General features: G+C 40.9%; 1 protein-coding gene across 2 annotated transcripts in view; it reads left to right on the top strand.

Annotated features, from left to right (window-relative positions):
• The window catches only part of adck1 (aarF domain containing kinase 1), a 75777-nt gene extending 61391 nt beyond the window's left edge, over nucleotides 1-14386 (top strand). Inside the window, exons 10-11 of one of the 2 annotated variants that reach the window (XM_034575862.1) lie at nucleotides 10193-10386; nucleotides 12678-14386. In XM_034575862.1, coding sequence (XP_034431753.1) covers nucleotides 10193-10386; nucleotides 12678-12837 — 354 coding nt within the window. In that variant the 3' untranslated portion in view covers nucleotides 12838-14386. The remainder of the gene's footprint in view (nucleotides 1-10192; nucleotides 10387-12677) is intronic. The other variant, XM_034575863.1, reaches the window with a different exon arrangement.
• The last annotated feature ends 12520 nt before the right edge of the window (nucleotides 14387-26906 follow it).

Here is a 26906-nt window from a genome sequence, read left to right as displayed (position 1 = left end):
GCTGTGCTGTAAAGTGGCATAGTGGCCCCACACCTACTTCACCATTTCAACTGTTCTTCTTTGTGATGAACATTGACCCATAAAGCATCCGTAAAACAATCACTGGAAAAGGAGCCTTGTCTTGATTGACATCCACAGCTGCTCCACACACATTGGATTAACTGGAAAGCCAATTGTGGGCCAGACCTTATCAGCCATCAGTGTGGACCACATTAATGTTCCTGTGGCTGAATAGGAGTAAATCCTTGGAGCAAAGTTAAGCATCTGATGAGTGGAGGCTGTTACAGCAGCCTGTCAATGCCCATGTTGTGCAAATATTTCCAGCACAAAGTGGACCAGACATCGACACTAAACATTATTACAACATAAGTGTTTATGACTAGGATTGGAGTTCCTAAGTTTTTCTAGATAAGATTGTTTTTAGAATCCACCAGCAAAATAAACTTGTTTGTGTGTCTCAGTATCCCTTTACCCACAGGGGTTCCACAACGCCATCTGTTCTCAAGAGCGAGTTTATTTATACCTCTCTTATGCAACATGTTGAAGCTGACAAAAGCACTACACAACAGTCTGCTACAATGTGCCACCCCCTCTAACATGATGGGCAGGGCAAGGCAGAACTGGGCAGGGGCCAGTGCACGAATAACTCCTCATGTCTTCTTTGGTATTTCTGAAAAGGAAATGGATATGTTTGGAAAATTAGACATGCCAGTAAAAGGCATGTCTACCATCTACTACCATCTACTACCCTACTGAGGTATGCTTTGATACAAACTCCCAACATTTCTCTTTTTTAACAAAATGTGCTTTTTGCTTTGCCATCACTTATTTTGTGTCAACACCATCAGACACCAAAAACACAAATACATTTTCACTCACATTATGCTATAGACCTATAAAGTGTGTCTATGTACCTTCACCATTATGAGTGTCTAAGCCCTATCTTCCCTCAACTAAACCCTGATAGAGTTGAAGATCAACTTTGCTCTGATATGAGATATTATTAAGTTTTTCTTTTGATGAAACAAGCTCTTTTTAATCATATCATTAAAAAATATTTGTATCTATTTTATTGCACATGAATTGTTTTGTCTCACTCAGACTGTTTACATGCTTGTTTTGACGTTATGAATAGCGATTTTCCTGAAATGCTTCTCACAGCGATTCAATTACATTTTCATTTGCTACTGGATTAAACTAAGATATGAGCATTTTACCCGCAGCGGTTGATTTGCTTCCTCCGTTCGTAACGCGTTCGAGAATTTCCACCAACCCTTTGTTGTAAGGGTGGTCCTGAATACACTACGGTGATTGAGAGGCTAGATGGCCTGTACCCCTAGATTACATAGAGAAATGGGACAACAATACTCCACGGCCACGATCAAAACGAAGGAGTAGGGCCAAGTGGTAGGGCTAAGTGGTAAACTGGGACAATCCCGAAATGATTCATATTGAATTAAAGCTTTGGGGCTAAAAGTGAAGTTTCTACTGTGGCTGGTGCTATGATTAAAATATAAATTCCTCACATCAAAATCATATACCTCCTCTGATGAGCAGGAAAATGATCAGCACATTTCATGTCCATCCTCCTATGACATAATTCAGAGTTGACATTTTGCCCCCACTTTGATATTTTACTGCCCCACATAGTAAAATAAGCAACATTTACTGAATACTGTGTGTGTGCGTGTGTGTGTGGGCATTGTGATTTCATGTGTAGTTCCTTCATTTTCCTCACAGCTCAGTGATTTGACTTTTTTTCTTAATTTCCTGTCTGCTTTGTCTCCACTGCTTACTGCTCTTTAATTTCTCCCTTGGTCCTCCTGATTTTCTCCATACGCTCTCTATTCACCACCTCAGCCCGTATTGACATTGAGGAAAACTTCTGTTATAAATTAAACTTTTTTTATTTAATTTGTGATGATGTAGGGCACATCAAACGGTGATGTTTTATGAAATTGGCAGAACAATAAAAATAAAACCGTTTTTCTTTCAAATTACATTTTATTGTCTTTTGATGTTGACCAAAACGCAATTTTGTTATGGTTATTAATAATATGTGACTGGTTGCATATTAGCATTTGTATTATCTGTGATACTTAGAGGCAAAATTTGTTCATGTCATAGATTGTCCTCTCAAGAAATTCAACAGATCTATCAGTTCTGACCTGGCATCATTACATCCATTTATATGTACAAATGGATCCTTTCAGTTAATTTTCAGGGGGGTGTTATCAACAGTCGCAGACCAAGATGCTTCTGGATGCAATTGGACAGACCTACAACTAATTACAGCAATGAAACATCTGATGTAGTGTATCAACAAACAATTTCAGTGCATTTGATTTTTCTTCTTTTAGAGAAAATATACCATCCAATTAGCAGATTCATCCGACCTGTCCACATCAACCATCTCTGTTGTTCAATAGAATGCCTCAGCGAGGCTCCCCTGTCAGTCATCAAATCAAACCTGCCCCATTTTAGATAAATGGTTGTGATTGGCCTGATCTGTCTCAGAGGAGATGGAAATCTTGGGCTGGATTACAGGCGTTTCAGCAAATGCCCACAAATGAGATGCATTTGCGTTCAAGTCCTAAAATCAATAATATGATGTTTTAGAGCTTGAAAATTTGCAGAAGGTTATCTTCTTTTATTTGTGATTGTAGCCATTCCCAACTTGAGACAAATGGTTATTATTTTTAATCATGACAATCAAGGTCTAACCCTAATTTAAGAGTAGAGATGTCAGTTTGATTTGTGCAACATAACAGTGGCATTGTATATGTCGCACTGGATCATGTTGACAAACAGTTGTGTTGTGTAGTTTGGTCTGAATATTAGTAAGTAAATATGAGTAACTTGTGAGTTAACCTGTACCAGTATGTTAGCTGTTAGTTACTGCATGCAGTAGCTTGGCATAATTGCTCTGGTTTTTTGACTGAATTATGGCTATTCAGATTCAGGCATTGGACCAGATTGTCATAGTGAAGTAGGAGCAAAGGTCGAAGGTAACGCTCTCCATGAGCTACCAGCTCTACCCTCCTTTACTTGTGATTAATCCCTGGGTAATAACAAAAGAATCAAGTGGCCAAATATACAATGGGTTAATGGACTGTATGGAGCAGTCTGAGGAATTAGTAGATCAGATTTACTAGTGTTATAAATTGATTGTGTGGATGTGGATTGATGCAGCAAAATGCTATGTAATGCAAATCATGGTATGGACGAAATAGCAAGGTTGATTATCTTGATGATTGTAAGTGGTGTGCAGGTCAACAAATGAGACACTAAAGTCATTAAACTGTGTTCATGGATTTATGCAGCACAACACGATAAAGGCTATAAGAGGACAAACAGCTTTAGAAGGTGGCTTCAGGGGGGGAAATATCCATCATGTTGGAATTGTATGCACTCATCAGCGTAATAGTATTCCAGTGTGAGAATGTGTGTAAGGTGTATTTTTCTCCCTCCCTCTGTCTTCCTCTTTAGCTGACATGAAAGCACTTCCATCAATGTAGGCCATCTTTGTCATTTATGTCCCCGGTTTTTAGACGCACACACACACACACACACACACACACACACACACACACACACACACACACACACACACACACACACACACACACACACACACCATTAGGCAGAATCCACTCAAGTGCCTTCTTCTTGCACATACTTGTTGATTGTCCAGCACTCTAGAGCAAAGAAGACATTTTAAGACATTTCTGTTGCCCCAACCACTCATCTTCTTTGCTTTGTCTTTTTCATCTCTTCTGACTTCTCCTCTTTTTCCATGTGCTGTTTCCTTTCTTCGTTATGTTGCCTCTTTTCATTGTGTCCTCTCTATCCACTTAATGCATGGATCATTTTTAACTCCTGCTTCATCAAGTGAGGGATGCATTCCATTAGTGTTAATGCAGTCACATGCAGAAAATGTTGAGTGCTTTTAGAGCTCTGGCTTTTTCCTGCCTTTCTTTCATATGCAGGAACATTTATTATTTTAATGAATGTTTCTCTTCCAGTCACTGAAAACAGAAAGATTTGTCCAAAATAGAACCAGGTGGTTTTTCTCAAATTTAGGGCCAATTCATGATTTTAATTGATTTTCATCTGCAAGACTACATCTTGTGTGAAACATCCTTTTAGAACTCCATGTGCATTACAAGTGAAAAAGAACAGACCGGAACCTCTTGCAAAACTGCCATCATGCATAATAAATTAGCAAATGCTTAACTAAAATTAAACAGAGCCTAATCACTCAACTCAAAAGTCACCACAGATCGAGTAGAAATGTCTGCACCCTAACTCATCTGTTTCTGCTGTTTGTTTATTGTAACTGGGCATCAGTCTGATCTGCAAACAGCTAACAGCACTGTCTGATATCTGGCAGGTAGGGAGAGACTGAGCGAAGTAGAATCTCTGTTATATTCTCTGGACTCTGGTGTTTTGATAAGTCGTTACTAAACTCAAACTAAGAGTGCAGTGTGGAGAATGTTTTTTCAGGACAACCAATGCAGCTGGTTACTATTGTATTGCTGTTACTTTTTAAATTAACTTTGTTGTGCAAACTGTAATGGGATTTGTGTGTAACTGTGCAAAAGTGCAAAATAAGATAAATCTAATTAATTTGATATACCTCTAATTTTGTCACTATTTGTGGTTTCCTTAGCCGTTTTTCAGATATGAGCTCCAGAGAATGTCCGCACAACGGGGACTTTCTTGAGAGTTTGCCTTTCACACATAAGTCGAACTCTGGAGAATTGGGTCCGGACATGCTCCAGAGGTTTTCTTTCACACATTCACAATGCAGCAGGAGATTCTCTGCTCAGACTCGTTCACAACAACAACAATTCCTGGGCAGGATTCAGGTGACCGGTCTCCTGCTGTATTCACACATGATATATTGTAGATATTTGCGTTCACGCATCCATCTCCGGAGTTCAGTGCATATCTCAAAGTAGCTATCGGGAACGCAGCAGGAGATTATCTAGTCGAATGCATACACAATATCAAAATCTCCGAAGTGTTCAAACGGAGGGGGGGGGGTCACACTGGCATTGGCATTGGCTCTTATCACCAAAAGCTTTCGAATATCTGTGTCTTTCCAAGTTGACACTTTTGTTGGTGTCTTCTATATGTTTCCTCTTTTTTATTCCAACATATTTGTATTCTTTTTTTTTTTCTACGTGCCCACTTGCATGCGGTGCATCCTCTGGATAATCTATATATAATCTACTATTCTTCCATCGGCTTTTGGACATTGTGATTTCACTGAGTTTTTACTCTGGGTCTGGCAGGAGGAACTCCGGAGAATATCCACAGCAACTGACTCAGACATTTGCGTTCTCACATACAGCTCCTCCAGATAATTTCAGGACATTATTTGGAGTTCAGTGCATGTCTGAAAGCAGCTCTCCAATTTTGATTCTAAACTCAGCATTTTTTCCATATTCCACAAGACTAATTCCTATAGTTCAACAAAAGTAAACAAACAAGGGTGTTTCATGTCAATAATAATCTGCCATGCAAGGTAATTAAAAACAAATAATGCTGCATATATCATGCACAAAATATTATTAGCCTTACATCACCCTCAGCCTTGACAGGTCCAAAAGACATGAGAGATTTCAGCTTCAGACTCAACACCAATGTTGGAAATGTCTGGGTAGAGGCAAAGTTTGTTTTTAGTTGCCTCACCATTTATGGGGCCAAACATCCTCAACTCATGAAACATTACTATTCAAGTCAACAAGAAATTTTGAGTAATTACACCTTTGACATTGTGAAGAAAAACCTAAAAATTGACCACGTACTAGTGAAGATTTGCATTTCTTTAGTGCAATTAATTTACTGCCCTGAGCACGGTTGCATTTTCCCACTCAGAATGCCATTGGTTACAGCTGATCGTACTGTAGATTCTGATATTCTTCCCTCTGTCTCTGCCCACAGTTTTCTAATATCTGCTGGCGGCTGAATGAAATCATTCTGCCAACTCTCTGCTACACTGGGGAGAAAAGAAAAATCACCGGCACAGATTCCTCCTCCCCCCAACTGCATTTGCGTTGCCTTTTGCGCAGCCTATTATCGCATCACTCGCAATACAATATGTCCTTATTGAAGCTTTCAGATGCAAATGAGAGCACTGTCGCCTTCTCTGTGTCCTGCTGACAGCTGTGAGGGCTGCTAACCAACCTCCTATAATTGCTAGTAATTGTTATTCCCCAAGCAGGACTCAGCAGAGCTCTTCAGAACACCCAGCCCCCTGTTATTTGGACTTGGATGGGGTGGGGGCTGGGTGTTTGTGATGGGGTATTATGTTGTATGTGTATGTCTTAAGCCTGGTAGCTCGTTTTTTTTTCTTTGTTTTTTTTAGTTATGGTAAATAAAAAAACTTGGGCCCACTATACATGGCATTAATGTAAGACTCGGGTGACCACTTGTGATCGGCGTTCACTTCCCTGCTCTATGTGTAAATAATCATACATCATTTTCTTTGTGAAGACCAAATGCGATGCAGAAGGTACAGTCCCATGCTTAGTCTACTGGAAAATAAAAAAAAGAAGAAGAAATCAAATCAACATAGACTACATCTATTCCATGGCGCGTTCCAAGCAAATGGATCTGCCTAAGGTGGCCGTCGCCCTTGTCATTTACCTTCATGTGCTTTTTCGAAATTTTCAGATGTTGTGGACAAAGACAGCTTCAGCTATATGTGAACGTAAGCGAGTACATATTTGTGTTCTTTTGCAGACGAAGTCAGTTGAGTAGGCGGTCCTTCAATGTGGCCTTGAACACATTAGCACACACTGCTTAAAGAATGTGGCTGCTGAATGTGGTCTGAGTGATCAGATCTCAATATTTCTTGGATGCATTCATACCTGTACTTAGAGCTGTCCGATAAGGATGAATCATCAGAGTTCTAGTTATTTGCTGACTTTTCTTCAAGTCTTCTCTTTTTTTGTTCTCTATAAAAGTAGAATTGTACAATTCCATATGCCAATGGATGGTGACAATACCTCAATTCTGATTCATGCAGAAGTCCAGAAAATGTAAATGTGTTTCAGTAATTCTGTTTGCCATTTTATCAAATGTATCATTTGCATCCTGTCTAAATTTCAGTGTGAATGGAGACAGAAGGCCTGGACACATCATGGTCACAGGAAAACCAAGTTATAATTTTTAGATGGCAACAAGCGTTTTCAGACCTGGATATTTTAGCCCAGTTTAATCAGGCGCAAATAAACTGTGGCAATTTTGTAGAGGTAATTGCAGCTAGACAGAGAATGAACCATGGTATTGTTTGGACTAGCAATGAGGAATGAGGTACCACCCTCCTGTACCTGCTCCCCTGCTCCCCTGCTCCTGCCCCAGACACATCAGACCAATATGCAGTCAACATTCTCTGGAGTTTGTCAGTTCACTGAGATTTTTGTCTGAGTGTAAAAAGAAACTGAACCAAGGGTAAAATGCTCCAAATTAACAAAGTCACAACTGATTCAGAGCCAAGTATAGTTAATGTTGATGTTGGTGTGGCTCATAAGTGAAGTAGTTATGGGCAGTTGTTGACTACTCTATAAAACAGGCATTGATACAAAGACAGAGAATTTCTAATACATCTGAACCATTAGATATTGAAATCATATCAAAAAGTACAGTCATGGAGCCATTTCTATTCTCACGTTAACAAGTGCACAAGTAAGTACTGTATTTGTGTGTCTCCTTTGTGTCTGTCAGACATCAAATCACAATGCAGCCCTCTTGGGACTTGTGTTTGTGTCTGTAGGTAGAGGATAATGCCGTTGAATCAGATGTTGTTTGCTGCGTCAGTGTTGTTCATTCACATCACTTCCTGTGGGCATGAGACAAAGGCAGACAGACAGAGAGCAGAGACAGAGTTTATCTGTGTCAGGATGTTGACTTGCTGTCTGTCTCTCTCTGTGCCTGTCAACTCTCTGTGTATCTGCAATGACAGCTCTGACAGTTTGTCTCACGCGCGCACACACACACACACACACACACACACACACACACACACACACACACACACACACACACACACACACACACACACACACACAATGGATAAATACATATACAACAAGCCTATGAAAAAGTTTTGATGGTCCTTGTATTTACTTAATGTTTGCAAAACAGGCTGCAATATGATAGTGGAAGTGGTTATGTGGCGTGTGCTGTAACCATTCTGCTGTGTCCAAAAAATGTATAGTCTTGTGTAAATTATTTATTTTTCCTAAAAAATTATTGATCTCTTCTGTTGCTGAAATCTCTTATTCAGGTAGTATCCCATGTCACTATAGAAACCTGCAGATACTACCTGTGTATCACATGATAGGGATGTCACAGCACTTTGACAGTAGGAACCCAGGTTGATGTCCAGAGCTCCATATGGTGTTTGATTTAATATAAACTCTGTTGGTCCCCTCTGATGTTTCAAGTCACCTTTGACCTTTTAAATATTTTATATAAGACCATCAACTTTCCTGAATCTTAATTACGTTTTTGGAGTTGCCTAAATGGGATCATACGTGCTTTAGTTGCTACAACCAGATACTGTCGGATAAGTATGAAACACATTATTTCTTCTGTGTCTGTCAGAAAATGACCCTACTTCTCATTTGATTCATAATGTCAGTGTATATATATATATATATATATATATATTAGTATTTAGTAATTTAGTATTGCATACTCGACCACAGTCAAGTAGATATTCTAAAGAGGCATTACAATGTGAGGACCTCTGTGTCCCCAGTGTGTACTGTAAACAATTCAGACCAGTGAAATTATTTCCTTTCCTTTTATCATAACATCACCACTCATTCCTGCTCCTGTAGCCTTCACCTTGTTCTTGTTGCATGACTGATGGTGTAATTTAGACCTGTTGATAGAGGACTTTCAAGTGAGTACAGAGCGGGAGAGGGACATTCACATGGAGACCTAAGCAGCCATCTTCAGAATCGAAAGGAACAAATAGCCATCATGGAGGCAGATATCATCTGTCAGACTCTCCTTGTTGTCCTTGCTAAACTTGAAAACAGACAAAAAAAAGAAAACATAATCTCAATGGAGGGGGTAATAGTCTGACCAACTAGAAATGATGACAAACTAATAGCATCAAAATATGTATCATAAAAACCCTACAGAAATTATATATATAATTGATGAGTTGCTGTGATTGGCGTTGGTATATATCTACATATATGTGTCGCCTTCAGAGACTTACATTAAGCATTTATACACATTATATCGCATTACAAGCTATTTCACTTATGGGTGCTGGGGCTGAAGGGAAAACACTCCTGCCAGAGCGGATCCTGTTTCATTTTTAAAGTGTGAAGTGTGGTTGAGGAGGTTTGTGCTACCATATGTTGAGAAATAAGCATGTGATGTCTATGCTCAGGTTGGACTTATAATTTAGTTTTTGTTAGGAAGAACAATGGTCAGCTGTTGACAGTTGACATGGATGGAGGTGGAGTTCTGTCCTCTACACTGCGTTTCACCTGCAGCTGACCACTTCTCTTGTTTTTCTGTCATTCAGCTGCTTGAGTCTAATACACCAGTGGAAAGATAATTTCTAGTTTCATACATAAGTTACGTGATTGGCTCATTACTCTTTGTTTAATTATTCTGTAATTGATAGACAAGGCAACTAATTCCTACTTGAAACCTGGAAACATAATAAAATGTTTCTTTCCAGTCAGTTTGTGTTTGTTGTAGATGTTAAATCTGAATACTGCTAACCACAACAGTATCAAGTTATGTTTTTAAAACGTTACATAGCACATATTTTTCAGCATCATTTTGGTCTGGTGCCAACATTTCTGATTTGTTTAATGATTCAGATGTGTTGTGTGCTCATTGATACCCGTTTCACCAGTAGGGAAAAAAACTAAACAAATATCAGCGTTTTCAAGCCATACCGAAGGAAGCAACAAGCCTCACTACTGATTGGTTTAGTACATAATGGTGATCAGTATTTTTTCTAGCCCTGATGGACCCAGAGGAATCAAGACAGATGGGCCTGTGGATTCACCCAGAGGACATCTAGTCAGACATAATCAGAGAAAACATGAGATCAATGAGTGTGCGAATGCATGGCCTTTATATGATTATACATAATGTAACCAGTAAAGACAAAGCTTGGCTCTGTGTCTCTCTCCTTTGGTAGGATGTTGAGATTCGGACCAACGCAGCTCTGTACCTGCCCCAGATCAGCGAGCTCTTGAATCGAGTGCCCCGTCAGATGCTGTTGCTGCTGAAGACCAATGACCTGCTGAGGGGCATTGAGACCACCTTACAGACCAGAGCCTCGTCCTCGTCCTTCATCAACATGTCCCGCTGCTGCATACGTGCCTTGGCCAGGTCAGGAAGTTTATAGCTTTTTTTCCTTTTCAGCCTGTTTTCATCTGTGTTTGTATTTTGTCTGTCGTTTTCTGCTTCATTCTGATTAAAATTGAAACTTTTCCAACTTTTTACACCATACTCATATCAAATTGAACACTCACAAACAGGAATAAAGTCAGTAGTTGTTTGACCATTGTTAGGTGATTATTCTTCTACAGTTATAGGGACATTTCATAATTTTCCAGCTCACAAACTGAAGGCTGTAGTGAAACATCAAGACTCATCAGTTTGTGAGACTTATACATGTGTTCATAGTGAAATGGTGAAATTGGAAATGTGTCACAACTAAAGACAAACTAAGCTGACAAGTGAGTGGCTTTGGAAGAGAAATTGAAATTTGCCACTACAGGCTGGGAGAGGAGGGATGTGGGCTGTCACTTCAGCTCACAGCTGAAGGCTGAGGGACAGGGCTGTGGACACACACACACACACACACACACACACACACACACACACACACACACACACACACATACACACACACACACACACACACACACACACACACACACACACACACACTCTCAGACGGTCTCTTGCCTGGTGCGGTTCTGCTGACAGTGGTAGAGCTTGTTTGAATAAGCACATCTTATAAAATATTAACCAATTGTAGTGCCATGGGTAGTAATGTAATACAGGCACCAGGGGATACTGTGGTGCCACCTCATCTCCAGCAATCTGTACAATCTGCTGCTCTGTTTCCGTTTTGACAACTAATCCTGTGTTCATGTGCTCACCTCTCTCAGGTGTGTGTCGCACCTTTACTTTCCTCTGTTCATGACCATTCAAAATGGAAGACAAAGTAGATGAATGTGTTTATCTTCCTGCCAGTCGGGGCCTGTGTGTGGACTTCACATGGCCTCCCATAGCTCTTTCCCCATTGCTCTTTTTTGAGCAGAACCCCTGTAATTAAAGATGTGTCATCAACAGAGACGGTTGCACAATTCACAATAAAGCTCGTTAAAATCTGTAGAATATGACACACCCACTGATGTTGCCACAGTTCCCACTTGAAAACCTGATGTTTTCTGGTGTATCTTGGAACCAACTATTCTGGTTCTGATAACAATTTATTTTTAGTTGAACTGCCCCAAACACTTAAGAATCATGGGCACGACTCAAAAAGGAGCCTGTTTCTTGTTGATGGGTGAGAGGCTCCAGTGCCTGCTCAGGTTTCCTTCTATAGGTTGTAGGTTGAGGTATGTGTGTTTTTTTTTGGTCATCAGATGATCTGCTCTGTGTACAGTATAAAACTGTATCAATAGGTTATCACTTGTCAACACTGCGTGTTTCACACATGATAACAACTAAATAGATGGAGAGAGTCCTGGAAATTTGTACTCAAGTATTTGAAATCTCCATCAAGGAGAAATAAAATCACTTAGGGGGCTTTCACACCTACCTTGTGTGGTCCGGATCTTTAAGTTTTGAACCACAATAACAGGTGTGAAAGGTGCCTTGGCCCACAGTGTGGACCAACTGACCACAATTTAGGCTGGACAAAAGAGGTAGTTTTGGTCCGTATCATACAAACCATGATTTCGATCATTTGTAGTCTGAAATATTTGGGGGGATAGTTTGGACTTTCGGATCAAATTGGGGAAGTTGAGAAAGCATTAAACAATAGAAGAACAAAAATAATTGTCTCGCAGGGTCGCCTGTAGTCTTTGTCTCTTACAATATAATGTTTAAACGATCAGGATGTTCATTTTGCTGGTAGTAATACCATGATGATATTGCAGTGACAACAAAAGTAACAAAGTGAACAAGCTCAGTCATTTTCTCCATTCAAATGAAAAAAACTATTTTCTTCTATGCACTTTAGCTGAATTGACGACACGCCGACGTCAGATGCATGTCCGTCAACAAACCAATTAATATCAAGTACAGGTAGACGCAGCCCTCATAGGTGTTGATTGAAGGGCGTATGTATGTTATACGAAAACCTTTTGTGCGCTCCCTAAATTACAATGTGAAACCAAAACTAATCAAATCAAGTGGTACGATATGTACAATATAAAAAAGACATGAACCTGGGTTCAGACCATGGTCTGGACTTTCAATTGAGAAAACGTCCTTACCCTAAATTAACTCAGATAAAAGTACAAAGCAAGTAATTTAAAATGTACTAATGTTGCACACAACCGTCTGAACGTCACTCACTGAAATAGAGAGCATCTTTTAAGAAACCCAGTCTCTTCAAACTATGTCTAACCTGTTCCCGGTCCTTCTGCTGATCTTGTCGACAGGCACAAGAAGAGTAAGGCTCAGTCCAGCAGGAGGCGTCTGCAGATAAAGCTGGCTGAATCTCTCAGCCTGGGGAGACTCACTCTCTATGAACTGTTTCTGTGGGTGAAGAGCTTCATGTCAGTACACTGGCTCACTGCTCTGCTGCCATTTCTGCGCTGACACACATGGACTTCAGACTGGAACATCAGCAACACATCGCAAAAGATGACTACTGGCTGGTTTGTAATACATTGTATAATAAAACCATTTAAATATGTGCCCAAACACACACACACACGGCCAATACATGCTGAGGTTTTTTAACATCAGGACTGTCAAGATCACAACTTGTACAACGTGCTGATGTCGTTTTCTCATGATTATGTCATAATTGTGTTTCTTTTATTTAAGATAAGTAAATTTTTGTTTTATTTGTTTTACTCTTATTTAAGTTCAGAATATACTGTCAGATAATTATTTCTCTCTTAAATGTATCTTATGTACAATATTTATTGTGCATGAGACCAAAATCAGCCATAAATAGTGCTCGAGGAAGTAATGTGTGTGTGGGTTAACTGCAGTTTGTCAAGTAATAAGTTAAGTAAGTTCCAGCACATTACTGAAGCCACAGACTCGTTCCTGACTCCAGCTCCATACACTGACATGAGATTATCATCCATCTCCTCATCTCAGTTTCAGAAAAACAGTTCCACAAGTTTTCCAAAATCTTCAACTATCACTTTGATTCTTAGAAAATATAATATATAATAATGTTCCCTCTGGAAGAAGCTGGACCACTGATTCATACGCACTCCTTAACTAAATACCTCAGAATGCAGTTTGTGTCAAGTTGCATCTTTTACAGGTAACACCTTTTTTATTGTCATTATATAATAACGGGTCATGTTTACTGTTTCAATGTTACTGTTGTTTCTTGGTTAAATACTGTACACTCATTCCACACCAGTTTGTATTACTATTGGTTTCAGTGTCGTGCACTGAATTGTGGTCACTGACAGTGAGACATCTCTCTTCCTGTCACTGAGAAGCGTTGATGTGATTGCCGTTGGTCGGTTTAATATACAACATGACTTATTGCGTAGCTGTCCACAAAAGTCTCTCTTCTCTGACCATCGTTTTTTTTTCTTGTCCCATCTTTTTCTCATATATACCTTGTGAGCTCTTGTTTTCTAATCAGTGAAGAAAAGATCACCGTCGGTTATTTCGTACGTTTTCAGGCTAAATAATGTCATAATGTCACACCAAACTTACGACCTGTGCTTTGTTGTTATGAAAGTCAGTCACAGTCATAGTCGGCAGCTCTTGAAAACATTCAAGCTGTATTGTTGACTTCATACCAGTTGTTGAAAGTCTGTTGCTTGGTTACAGTTATGCAGTTTTCATATGGGGATGAAAACATACAAATAGAGCATCACAAAGTAAAAACACTATGTTACTGTCCAAAAAGCAGTTTTTTTCCCCCCAAAACATATTTTGTGCATGAGCCACTGTGTCACAACTGCAGATGATCTGTGGGCCTACCTGTCGTATCACGTTTGTCTCATTCAGGAACAGTGCTGTAAAGAGTTCAGAGTCATGTCAGAAGGATTTGCTGCAGGATCTAAGTTCACTAACTTTGTCACAATTCTAAGGCTACATCCATTGGACTGAGTTTTGTTTTGAAAACAGCGCTTTCTCTGTCAATCTCTGTCCACACAAGCATTTTGGATCCTTATCAATTTTTATCCCCGTCCATAGTAACACGCCTGAAAACGAAAATCACATGACCGCTCACGTACACTGGGCATGTGCCTGTCGATGTACACAGTAAACATTTGGTTGTTAGTTGCAGTATTGTTACTCAAATAGTAGCTCATCTCCTACACATGTAAGCAGTTGTATCATTGTAAAATACAGAATTTAACTGCACAGCTGTTACAAAGACAACAGGGTCAGCAACGCTTGTTAATTGATTATCCATGTTGCGTTTTACACTGCTACGTTGTGACCGAAAGGACTCAATCAGCAAATGGTTTTGTGTGTCTCCTTAAGAGATTCCAAACATTTATGTTTCTGGTTGTCCAGACTAAAACTTGGGACTTGTATAGTCAACTGTACTTGTCACTGATGATGCAAAATGAGTTACAGTGATAAGCTGGTTATTAATTATGTAGGAGATCGAGAAGGGAGCCCCTTCAGATATATGACCAGTGTCAGTTTTAGCATATCACCTAGGATGTGACAAATGACACACCTCCTCTTCATTACTACATCAACTTCTTCTTCTCTCTGTATTCATTTTTCTCTCCACATTAGCTACATTTGTGTACAAAGAACCATAGACTGTGTATAACGATCAACAACACGAGGGCTTCTTAAACTGAAGCCAAATCCTCTCCATCACCCCCTGGTGGATGGCTGCAGTATAGTCTAATTCCCCACCCCCTCCCTCCTGGGCCACAGGAACAGAAATGCTGGACATATTCGACAAACAAACATCGAAACTGGGGTAAAAGATCATTTTCAATGTATATTCTGCTATTCTCCAAATATCTAGAAGAGCAGCACCGGCACACCTGAGATGGTTTCTGTCATTTTAGGTAGTTCACACTGATGTATGTGCCATGCAGACCCGGATCCAGGATATATTCACTTAAGAAGTGGAGATGTGCCATCCATCTTTACATACAGTCACTGCCAAGAACAGAAAGTGCACTTGTTGGAAGATCCCGTCTCTGTGTGAATTGGAATCAGCATGTAAAAACAAATGGTGGGATGTTTCATTATAGAATAATAGATTAACTAACAGGACAGAATTCAAGGGTGTGGTGTCATTTATTGCTCCCCTGGTTTACTTTGCTAAACACTTCTGCTGACATATTCAGATAGTCAGAGGCTGCTCAGATGATGTTTTGAAATTCTGAAAGCAAACTATACTGCAAACGAAGGGGGGAACAACCTGTTTATTATACACACCGTCTTCCATTCTAACTCCCACAACAGAATCCTAAAATACATATTGTAGACTTTTTAGGATGTAAGAGGAGAGAACAATCCCAAATAACAAAAAGCAGACGAGCCTCAAAAGCTTAGAAGGAAAGGTACAAAAGACAACTGTGGAAGAGGAGGAAAGAACAAAACAGAAAAGAGGTGGATAAAAAGTTTTAGGGTGGTGAAAAAAATAAACATCCAAATTCTTCATTCAACTTTCTTTTTAATCTCCTTTCCATTTAATTCCATAAACCACAGGGATCATTATTGTCATGTCCTGTTTTGTATGAAGGTTATTGAACATTGATAATGTTAGTTCAGACTATGGGTTTTGTTTTTTTCGTGTTGAAAATGATTTGGTTTGTTGAGTAAAATCAATAACCAGTGTTTGATTTATTTATTTAATTATTAAAAATGATAGTATGTAAATTCCCCACAATAAAATGTCTAAAAAATGTTACAAATGTTTTGTTGAGTTGTGTATTTATACATAATTTTAAATGTTTCCAGTAATTTGAATTGTGTGTGTGTGTGTGTGTGTGTGTGTCTGTGTCTGACTGGACCATATTTATTGGAATCCCATTCAAGTTTTGAACCCAAATGCAGGACCAACCCACAGTCACCATTTCCCAAACTTTGTCTGTTTGTAGTGATTGGCTGAGGCAGCACGTGAAACCAGTCTCCTTCTAGTAACAAAACACAGACAAGATGAAATAAATAATCTTGTATTCTCTCTTTTTCCTCCTGAAATCCTGCTCAGGCCCTGAATATCAGCCCCACATTTGCTGCCTCACATGCTTTAATCCCTGCAGCAGCCAAACTCACGGACACACTCACTCGTCAGCCTGCTGATAATTTGCCTCTCTGTGCACTTCATCCAGCTAAAGTGCATAATTGCAAAAACATCCAAGAGGAGGGGAGAAGTATTCCTTGTCTGCAAGTTGCACATCCAAGCCAGTGTAATAGGTATTTTAACAGGATAGTGGCTGTGCTTATTTGCAATGCCCGTCGGGTGAATTGAAATTAGTTTCACTTTTGTTGGCATATCCTCTGCATGTCAGGGACACGTTTCCTACAACTGGGCTGTGACAGAACCCACACACACACACACGCACTCACAGAATGTGATCTTATTGTGTGTGTGCGCGCGCCCGCAATCGAGCCACCGCAAGAGCATCCATCTCTATCACACAGAACCACCCAGGCCTGCCATAGCTAATAAGAACAGCTTTCTCCTCACTCCTTTCAAAGAAAGAAAAAAAGAGCAAACACCTTGACCCTCCCTCCCTCATTTCACCTTCACTCCCTCTGTGGAAGTGGTCTGGAGGATGATGAAAGGTCAAACACTCACATGTTCAAGGCAAAGTATCGCAAGTAAAAGGGTGTATGGTTATTTAGGTCTTACAAGACCAGGTGCATATCAATATGCTCTGGACCCTACAGCCAGTTTGGACAAAAATGTGCTAAACTATTTAAAGAATACAAGCCTAGCTGTATAACCTGGAATTATCCCTTAAAATGCATGCAATGTTTTGTGAAGAAGGCTATGAGATGCAGTTGAAACCTTCTGAAAAGCTTGAAGGACTGTTGTGTTACAGAGACTAATCCCAAGGGTCAAGTCTATAACTGTAATGTTCAAGTATTTTAGGCTGACGTCAGCACCAACATTACAAACACTGCTAGAACAAAATCCAGCTGGACCCTTATGTTCAAACCGAACAACAGCTCCACTTCGTTCTCTACTGATGGGCTCTGTACAGAATTCCCTAATCAGGCACAGTAAGGGCAGTCCACACTGCCGTGGTGTCTTTCTTTGGGTCCTCAGCTGTGTTACAGGCATTTGGCAGCAGTTTCCCTCTGAGTTGAGTCTGAGTGTTGTTAAATGTTCAGATTGTCAACTTGTTGTTGGGCTTGTACACAGCATTGCACTTCAAGTTTAGAACGTTTAGTATGTTATTTGTAATGTATATTTGCAGACATTTCCTTAATTGACAAAAGGGTAATTGAGCTAACTAGCAAGCTAGAGCACATGTTTAGGATTAGGGGTCATGTTGTGGGATGCTAACTTTTCCTTTACCTTTCTTTCTGGCATACAGACATCATAGTGTTATTATGTTTGTTTGGCAACATTAACCACTCAATTCGGATTATTTAAGTATCATGTTTATTGGAAGCTGTTAAACTGTAGTACTTGATTGCTCATAGTAATTTCCCTAAAGTGGCTGGAAGGTTCATGGAAAGCATGATTAATATGTGCTATTACATTGATGGCTGTATATTTCATTTCTACTTCTTGGTCACGCTTGTTTTGCAGAAACCATATCGTTACTTCAACCTCAGTAAACAGTATAAGTGAAAACTCTGTGTCCATGATATCATTGCTTCTCATAGGAGCTCCCACGGTGAAATAGGCATACATTGAACTTGCACCAGCTATAAGCAATTCCAAACCTGTGTGGCGTAGGGGATGCAGAGGCCTGAGGCCTGAGAACTGAGGGATGAGGCTCTGTCTGTTCGCCCCAGTTCTGCAATAATCTGCCTAGTTCTAGACTTCCGAGTTGGGCCGCACTGTTTTACTGTTACCATCAAGGAGCCAAGGCTTAGCCACAGATGCTAGCATGATATCAGGGGCCGCCTTAGGAGCCGAGAAGCTTGGGATGTAATACTAGTGTAGTAACGCTAAATGATCTGATTGTAGCTCATCGCAGCCAATCAGAGCCAATTGATGATTTTCACGGATGTGGTAAACACCTCTGTGGGCATGGAGGTGGCTCGGAGAGCAACTCCACCTGCACCAGAGGATTACTCTGCAGCTGAGGGCTGTTAGCTGATCGATCCTCTTGTACAAAAGGCAGCCGCAGAGCTGCCAGGGGGAGACACTCGGGAGAGACACATGGGGGAGAGACTGAAAGAGCCCGAGCCAGGCTGAGCTGTAAAGCCGAGGCGCCAGCAGAAATATCTGGCAACTTTAAGTTGAGTTTAATTTATGATTGCTGCGTTTGAGGAAGAAATAAAATGCTGAATAGCAACTCCTTTGTCTCTGGCTGTGTGTGGGAGACACCAGTGGCATCGTCAATTGCCACAATCTCCATGGTAACAGTAATCTTCACCAATCACAGAGGTCGCCATTACACCTGAATACTTCTCCTTGACATTGCAAATCATTTTCTGAAAACGCAGTTGATATCATACAGACTTTTGGCTTCTGCAGGAGTATTTAAAATTGTTACACCTGGTGCTGAGTCTACATTGGAGGGTTAAAATACTATTACTTATTAGTACTACTTTATTGGATTTTTACATCCAGAACCACACTGTTGAGCTGTATTATTGCATGACGAAAGCTATCCAAGATGACGACTTCAACCACAGCCCACACTGTTATATTTCTTCATTTTATACATCTTTGTGCATCTTTTTTACTTTTTTCTTCACGTCAGTAGATCAACATGTTGTAAGAATAAAAATAAACGGCTGTGGGCAGAGCCGTTGACAAAACTACACAGTCTCTGTTTCAGTTGTAAAATCTGTCAGTAAAACCAACGTTGAATCATTCTTCATTGACGCGCAGGTAACACAGCGAGTAAATGTGGTTACACCATGCGTGTTGGAGAAAGATGCCGCTGGCCTGTGCTGCAGTGTGGGCGATGGCAGTGTCATTGTCTGTTCCAGTGTGTTCTGGGTAATAAATGAGGTGTCACAGTCGATTGGCCCACGCTGTTCACAACACAGCACAAACCACACTCTGCCTAACTCACTGCTGAGGTAAGTGCACGGTTAAATGTTTCTTTTTTTTTTCTTATATCCCCCCCTTTGTCTCTCGCCCCCCGACTCTATCCTTTTTTATTCTCCTGACAGTAAAGTTCACTCAGCGAGGCCTCTGGATGATGGTTTCTTAGTTACAGTGAGCTTGATATTTTTCTCTTATTAAAAATCCAATATGCCAGTCACTGTGGCCCGCCCACAGCATGATCGATGTGATGCAGTTTGTTTGATTAGAAATTTATAGTGGGATTAATCGATAGTGCACTTGCTGTCTGTCGGACGAGGCCAGATGAATTGATTCCAAATCCTCTTTTTTGCTCACTTATGTCCTCCCATAAAAAAGAAATAAAAACCTTTCCTCAGGGCTTAGTACTGTTCTCCATGCAAGCAGCAGGTCTAATGGCCGTGATGGTCCCTCCCAGTGTCTCTGTCTGTCCAACAGTTTGGTCCACAGCAAGATGTTTTGACAACTACTGGCCAAATAGAAGTGTTATTTTGTGAGGAAATTTGTCTAGCCCAGAGAATGGATGTGGGGTTCACTGACCTCATCTTTCCCTGGCTCAGGTTAGAAATTGCTCCTCATCTACACATTGTTATCTAAAAAGGTCCCTCAGAGCCAAAGCCTGCGATTCCTAAATCTTAATATCTTAGCTGACTTGTCCACCCTTTCAATTCAGCACTTTTCAGTTAAAATAAACTAAAAAGTGAAATTCTTTCAATATATATTTGCAGATAATCTCACATTTCCTTTTACTTACTTAATAAATCTAAATGTGATGTGTTTTTACGACATCTCCCTACATCTCTACATTTGGTTAAAACACTTGTTTTAGTCAAGACGAAGACGCGTTCATGACATCAGCAACAACAACTGCAGTTCAGGGTTCTCTGTACTGAGACGAGAGTCACTGGACTTTGAATAAACAGGTGACCAGCTCTTTTGGCAGCAGCGGTGGCGCAGCTTCAGGGTTCTGAGGACTGAGTCTGACTTTCAGTCTTTACTTACTGCCCCCCCATTACTGCAGGTCACTTTTACAGTTTCAGAAAGATAGGTACAACCAGGTATGTTTAGACTTATGATTTATGATCATATGCATTTACAATAAAAGTCCTGCATTTTCATTAAATAACTCATGAAACTTTGATATAACATGGAAATAAACAGCATCAAAAACTGCATCAAAGGGAAAAGTCACTATACAATGTGCTGAAAATGTCCTGCTGGCGATTGTGCTCTGGCTTTGGAACAGGGGATAATTTTTTCACTAATGCAGAGTGGTTGGACAGGTCATGGGATTTTGCCCATCCAGTCAACATGTGTTTTTTGGAGCCACTAAGGTATTTTTTGGGGGGGTGCTGTGGGAGTGTGAGGTACCGTGATGTAGCTATGAGCCATTCTATCCTTGTATGACCAGAGTGAGAGCTATGTTTGTGTGTCCGTATCCCCAGCAGGACGTCACACCCATTTCTGTGATTCTGTTTGTGTTCGTCATGGATAGGATCTCAGCCAGGGGGAAGAGAGTGTCCAGTTTGGGGACCTGAAAATCTTTCCCTGCTCTTTGCAGATGATGTGATTCCGTGTGCTTCATTAGACTTTGTGTACATTGAGGCGGTGTGCAGCTGAGTGTGAAGTGGTAAGGACGAGAGTCTGAGGCCATTGCTCTCTGGGGTTACTGCCTCTGGGTTGGCAGTGACTTTCTGTCCTAAATGAAGGACCCTACCTCCCTTTGCCTGCTGCCACCTCATTCCTCCTTAAGATGGAAATTAAAATAAACCCCTTAATCTGATTTCTGTTTTGTAAAGTCAGAATATCAAGAATAACAGCTAGACAGTTTTTTTTTTCTGTTCTTTTTTGTTTGCTCTAATGCAGCACTTATAATCAGAGCTTTTAGCCTGCAGGGATTAAATGAATCACCTACACCTGCTTCAACCACATTAACAGTTTGATTTTTATGCCAGTTTCAGTGCATCTATTGGGTGGAGAGTATTTAATCAAAATTATCATTATTTTTTTTTTAGTATTTAGTTTGGTCTTGTTGCTAAAATCACCAAATTGGCAGCAGAGTGACTTTACACCAGAAACCGGTGTGTGCTGCCTCATTTGAATTATTCACCCACCTGTGCATGCCTCTTCTCCCACCTGTAATTAATGTACTATGTCACTGTTCATTCACACAAAAAATCATGTTGCCACAAATTTGCATATAAAAGACCCGTCATCCCTTAACCTGTAGATAAGAATTCTCCATATCATCATGTTGCACCCTGCAGTGTGGAGTGTCTGTTGAGCTCTATAACTGCAGATGAACATAAACCAAATCCTATATGACCACATCTCTAAAAAGCAGAGCTCCTTCAACAGCCTCATATAGTGCTGACGACTTTAAACTCTCGCATGCATCGCATTTTATGAACTGGTTGTTGTGAATGTTAAACCTTGGGGTGTGAAAACTGTTTATAACTCTTAGGCAGACTGTGTCAGCCAAAACGTCCCAGTGTGCCTGGGGCGGTTCAGTCTGAGTTTGACACTGACAAGCAGCGTGACTCTGTACCTATAGTGACAAAAAGCTGTTAAAGTGACACAGGGAGATGTGTAAACAGATAAGAGAAGTGAATGCCCAGGGTTTCACCCAAAAACTGCACATATCTTTAAAAACTAACATGAGCTAAATGTTTGAAGTTTACATGTTTGCTTGCCAGGAGTCATCTTCCTCTCTGTCATTTTTGGTGCACAGCTATTTTCATGGCATATTAGCGGCACCAGCTGTCTGGGAAAAATATTGTGAAACTGTCAGCAGGACTGTGCAATGTGTTGCCAGTGTGTATATGCATTCCTTCAAAATTCATGAGATCCAGACCGAACAGTGGCCCGGTCAAGGCAATAGGATGTGCTTGACAGATGGAGACAGATATGAGTAACTTTCATCTACAGTTATTTTTTCATAAATCATGAATATAATATGTAGCAATTCTTAATTAAAATGTCAAAAAATAACTTGACCTGTGTTGACTTGTATTCTTACATTAAACAAAACCTTTTCAACGATAAATCAACAATTTTATTCAAGGGAACAGGACATTTCATTTTGGTCGCCTTTTAAATGCATATCTGCTACGCTATATATCACTTAATGATATACAGCGTAGCCTATATATATATATATATATATATATTTAGCATCTGTGATACTCAGAGATCAAATGGCCATATTGAATTCATAAATGTGTCCTGTTGCTGTATTTTTCATTTTTTTCTTAAAGGGGACATAGCATGCCCATTTTACCACAAGTTGATATGGTTCCTTGGGGTCTTAATGAAATGTCTGTAACATACTTTGGTCAAAATACCACAAGGATCATATAAAACAGCTCCTTTTTACCCTGTATAAAACAGCCCTCCACAGAGTGACCTGTTTTGAGTGCCTGTTCCTTTAAATGCTAATGAGCCAGCTCCCCCCTCCCCCTCTCCCCCCATGATTTTAAACGATATAAATTACATATTTTATATGATATAAATTATCAAATATGCATCCCATACTTTGTATTCCCCTTGTTGTCCTGGAGTTTTAATTTTCCCAATCACATAATTAACTGTCCCCCTCTGCCCATCCACTACAAGCACACAAGCAGATAGACAGAGAGAGAAAGAGAGGGGTGGGGGGGGCTATGAAGACCATCATTTACCCCCGAACCCCGACATTCAACGGGTACAACAACAAGCGGAGAAAGCAGAATCGCAGGCTGACCTTATATATACAGTCTATGGGGCTGACCAGCGGAGAAATGCTCGTCCCGTGTGAACAGCCAGGCGGCTGCGTGCTGGAGAACGGCGCTGCGCTGCCTCGCAGCAGCGCTTCCGCGTCCGGTGTACCCCGGCGTAACTACTGTAACCGGGCGGAACTACTGTACCCCGGCGTAACTACTGTACCCCGGCGTAACTACTGTAACCCGGCGTACAGTAGCGCTGAACACTGCGGAAGTCTTCCACACTGCTGGCTGTGTGGCGCTGACACAAATTCCAGCTCACGCATGGGAGAGCGAGCGGTCGCGCCCGAGCAGCTGCTGCAGCCTCCCAGTCCCAACGATCCAGACAAATGAGGGGGGGGATGAGGTGGGGGGGTGGGCCAAGACCATGTAGTGAGACTTCCAGTGCCTTGTTACGACACAAAACCCAGGAAGCTCAATCGAGTCGCTCAAGCATGACGTTTCTGACTTAGAGGAACCATAACAAAACGCGCAAGTGTTTTTTCCCCAGAGTTTTTGGGTTGGTAGACCCAGATACCCACATTAACCTGTAGAAGCACTAACAAAGTGGAATTTGCATGCTATGTCCCCTTTAAGAATTTTAAGTGAAAAAATGAGAAAGGATTAAATCATCGTATCTATAAGCAGGAATTGTGAAAGTAGTAGAATTGTTAAAATCTTAATGATAATACTATGTGGAACCCAGGCCTGAGTCAGATGGCAGCAATATGGAACAGCCTTGGTGGTTCAGTCAACCTCGCTGTGTCGTGGAACAGTGTCTCATTGTGGTGGCTGAGAGGGAAGAGCTGATCTGCACAGGCCTCTCTGCCACAATGGCTTAACATTAATGCACGAACATCCTCCAGTTCCAGAACGTGCATACCACTCTGGCATTTGTTTACAGAAGGTACAAGGGCAGTGCCATTGACCTGTCTTGTGTAGAATATGTTTGTTTCTGCATGTCTGTTTGAAAAGAAACACGCTGCACCCACCTTGAGGGTGTTGGCAGCAGTGATCACAGCTAGATATGGTGGCTACAGACAAACAGGGTGTAGGGCACGCACAGACGAAGGAGCTGCATACTACACTGATAGCTCCAAGCAAATCCCAGGTAACTGAGCAATGTTTTGATCTAACACAGATCTTTATCAGTCAGTGTCAAAGACATCACGAGGAGGAACAAGTGATACATTGACGCAAACACATTCATCACTCAAGTGGTTGCGATCTGTATCATCTGCATTAGAGCGCAGCTGGACAAGCCTGTCTGATACGACCATACAGGGGACCAACCGTGACTCGATGGAAATGTGTAATAAAAATATTAAACTGAAATATTTTAAGACTAATAATTGAAAAATTACATCCATTGTTAAAAATGTATCACACAAATCATCCAGAAGAAATTAGTTTGATAAAACTCATAGTTTGGAGGACAGTTGCCCATCAGTGCTGTTCAGCCATGTTTCAACCAGGAACATACAGTCCAAATTGTTATCATTTATCAGACTGTTGACTGGAAATGATTTGTTGGCCAAAGATCTGACATAAAAAAGAGCTAACTTCAGCTGTTGTGATTTGAAGACAGGTTGTGAAGCTGACACATTATCTAATTTTGAATCATGCCACTGGCTGCCTGAGATAATTGGTATGTTGGAAGAAATGGCATGGGGCTGGGCTGGATGGATGTAGAAGGACCCACCTTGGACAATCACCCTCAGATGTGTTGGCCGCGTTGTAAGGAGAATGTCGAGTAGCCCCGTTAGCTCAGTTATCCAAGCACAAATGTTCAGCCTTTGACATTTTGACATGCTTGGTTATGGCATCACCAATCAAAAGAGTGCATGTTTCAGGAGTGACTTTCAGGTTGTTTCTTCTGGCTCTCAATCTACCAGTGATTTTAGGGCTTCTTTGCCTGGTCTGATCTGCTTTTCTGCTGTGGTTAGCCTTCTCGGTTAGAGTTTTCACACACGTCATCTTGAAACAGCGGTTCATACCTATTGTATACCTGTTGTTTGAGTGAGGGTTGGAGCCCTTCTGTTTGCTCTTGCGGCAGACAACCTCAAACTTAGCCCTGGTTGGAGTTGATGTTTTGGGCCTTGTGTGATGATCTAAAGTTGCGGGCAACGTCACAATAAGTCCTGGGATCCTCACCCATGGGAGCGTGTCAGCCAAGTCATTGGCAGGAGCTTCAACATTTGAAGCCCCATGTATACAAATCTGTGTCTGTCATATTTGATGTAATGAGTCAATCTTTTTCTCAAGCTGTGCAAAATAGAAAGAAAAGCAATTTGTCAAACCATACACAAACAACGAGCAAATAAGCAGTAATAAATATTTATGTAAATACAGCAATGCAAAAATAAAACCACATCTCCAATCAGTTTTCAAAAGTGTAATTACCCAAAGTAAACAACAACCAAAGAATAGGAAAGAGGTGATGGTGTGTGTGCGTGCGTGGGCCCAACTCAGGAAATGAAACAGAAAGACAATTGTCCGGGTCACAGTAAAATACAACAGCGTTACTATATACAATATATGTACAGGTCACTCACGGTACCATTGATGGTCAGTCAAGTTTTCAGTCAGGCATACGTCGTTAGCTCCAGGAAAACTCCACAGGCAAATAAACAATCACAAAATGTGGAGAAAAAATGTGCACGGACACATTCTCTTCGAACAAGTCTGCTTGGTGTCGCGTTCGGTGTGGAGGGGTGGTGGTGGGGGGCGGGGGTGATGGGTTCGGAGGCTGGACTGGTACCGGCCGGGTGGGGCTGAGTTATGAGTGCGAACCCATCTGACTCATACGGGGGAGGAAGTACGAAATGAGCCATTTCAATAACATATTTCTCAGAATGGACTGAGTGAAAACGTCAGCGGAGTGACTGTTTTCATACTTTGAGGGTCCCTACTGACCCCCTTCAAGTCATTATGGATAGTAAAAGCCCAGAAAATGTATTTTAAACAATATGGGCCCTTTAAGTGTCTGTGTCCGTATTATTTCAGGTATTGATGTGAGTTGGGTTTAACGGTGGACTTGTGTGAGTCAGATGATCTGTCAGAATGATCATCCTCTTGTCCTCCTGCAGATGCTTTTGTCAATGTGACACTGGTAGCAGAACAGACAGTCCGAGAAGCCCTAAAATTTCTCCTCATCAGAGTCATCCTAGAAGATTTCCAGGGGATGTTGGTGCTCCTGCTCCTGTGGGTCTTGAGCCTTAGGCTCAAGCTAGAAATGTTGACAACTTTCAAGTCTTAGCCTCAAGCCTCCAGAGAACCTTTAGGTCAGGTGTGGGCAATTCAATTTCCCAAGGGGCCACATGGGAAACAGGGACAGTTGTGGAGGGCCGGACCAATAGGCTGAACTCAATTCTGCTCATATTCATTTAATCTGAAGTCAATTTTGATAAGCTTCTACTGGTAAGAGTAAATGTTATGATTAGGCAATGAAAAAGTGAAGCAGGCATAGTAATAAGACCAACATTATATCACTATTTAATCAACATTTACAAAAACTGTAAAGAAATTTCCCGCGATGTCCTCGATCCTTCTCATTAAGGTTCATCTGGAGAGGCGCACATTCTCAAATGCTTCTTTTTTCTCAGGGCATATTGGTGCAGCAGAGTCCACCAAACACTCTTTGATAAACTCCCCATCAGAGAATAGCTTACTATTTTTTGCGATTTTGTGGAATATCACAAAGCTGGTCTTGACAGCTCCATCCCTGGATTTGGAAAGCTTGGTAAAAA

The sequence above is a fragment of the Hippoglossus hippoglossus genome, chromosome 22 (genome assembly GCF_009819705.1).
Source record: "Hippoglossus hippoglossus isolate fHipHip1 chromosome 22, fHipHip1.pri, whole genome shotgun sequence".
In the NCBI taxonomy this organism is placed as follows: Eukaryota; Metazoa; Chordata; class Actinopteri; order Pleuronectiformes; family Pleuronectidae; genus Hippoglossus; species Hippoglossus hippoglossus.
The sequence above is the reverse complement of the archived record's forward strand: the minus strand, read 5'-3'. Positions and strand labels throughout refer to the sequence as shown.